Source organism: Lontra canadensis, unplaced genomic scaffold, assembly GCF_010015895.1.
Source record: "Lontra canadensis isolate GAN:19392208 unplaced genomic scaffold, GSC_riverotter_1.0 scaffold6294, whole genome shotgun sequence".
NCBI classification, from domain to species: Eukaryota; Metazoa; Chordata; class Mammalia; order Carnivora; family Mustelidae; genus Lontra; species Lontra canadensis.
The window spans coordinates 1-1,201 of record NW_022637275.1 but is presented as its reverse complement, the minus strand read 5'-3'; the positions used below and the strand labels follow the sequence as shown (position 1 = coordinate 1,201).

General features: G+C 42.2%; 1 protein-coding gene across 1 annotated transcript; it reads right to left on the bottom strand.

Moving 5' to 3' along the window:
• Nucleotides 1–3: 3 nt before the first annotated feature.
• LOC116863952 (uncharacterized protein C2orf16-like) lies at nucleotides 4–1,196 on the bottom strand (the record flags this gene model as incomplete). The annotated part of the gene is given in 2 exon segments (XM_032851226.1): nucleotides 4–948; nucleotides 951–1,196. Coding segments are annotated over 2 exon segments (1,191 nt in total), but the record flags the coding sequence as incomplete, so codon positions are not given.
• Nucleotides 1,197–1,201: the final 5 nt, after the last annotated feature.

The window sequence follows — 1,201 nt, the reverse complement described above, 5'->3', positions numbered from 1 at the left end:
GAACTGTTCTGACAAGTCAGTCTTGGCCTGGGGAAGATAACTTGGCTTGAGACAGTGTTGGGACTCAAAAATCCTTGTCTGTGAACTCTGTGATTTCTCACTCTCTTCCATTGGAACAGAATCTTTCCTAGTGAAAACTATATTGAAGGAAGACTCTAAATTTACTGGGACAGGAGGCTGGCCCTCTATACATGAAACAGGCATGTGCTGAATGACTTCCTGGGATATATCACTAAGCTTCGAACTTTTCTTTATTTTCGCGCTAGCCCCAGAGTGTTGCTGTATTATGGAGGACATGGAGCTACGTGTCCACATCCTTAAGGCTATTCTTTGTTTGTGACCATGATAGGAAGTGTGTCTCTGAATGTAGTTTTTGGACACTGAAGTCTGAGAAATAATACTTCGACTCTTCTGTAGCAGACTCTTGGAAAGTTCCATCAGTTCCGCAGGAACCCCAAATAAATTCTGAATAGATTGACAGATATCTGCAGTGGCTCTTTCCATTAAAGATGTTTGAGAACAAAGGTTCCTTTCCATAGTGGATCCCAAGACATTCCCTAACACTAGCATCTTGGAGAGATATTTTCTGGGTAGTCGCTATCTCCAGGAGTGATTCTCCCAGACATTCTGTTGTCTGCTCAAGACAGACCAGTTAAGGCCTCTTTGAGTTCCTGATCCTGACCGGAAGGTCCTAGATGGTGATCTCCAGCTTTGCAGTGGATGTTGGGATAGACGCTGGAGTGAATTCTCTAGCTTCTCCACCTGCTTCTTATCAGTCCTCTTAGATAGGACACCCACTCCTGGGATCTCAAAATATGGGATATCTACAATGTTAGCTATCTTATCAGAGGGTTGATTGTGAAGGTACAAGGGAAGGGTTGAAGTTTGTATCATAGTAGGGTCTATAAAGTATTCTTCAGACTGCAAAATATCTGTCCCAAAGTTTTTTTTATATCCAAGGCCCTTGATACTTCTGGCATCTCCAAATCACAAAGGCTTCCTAATTCAGATGCTTCGACAGAGCTTGAGATGAGAGAGTTTGAAGAGTTCTGTAGAAATCTAGAGAAATAATTCCCTATTTGTAGCTCCTCTCTTGAAATAAAATCCTCAGATTCCCTATTCTGATATACCTGTGCTAGAGTCACATCCTCATGTTCCATGATTTGAGGAGGCCCTATTTTTATCCCCATTCCTTTCACAG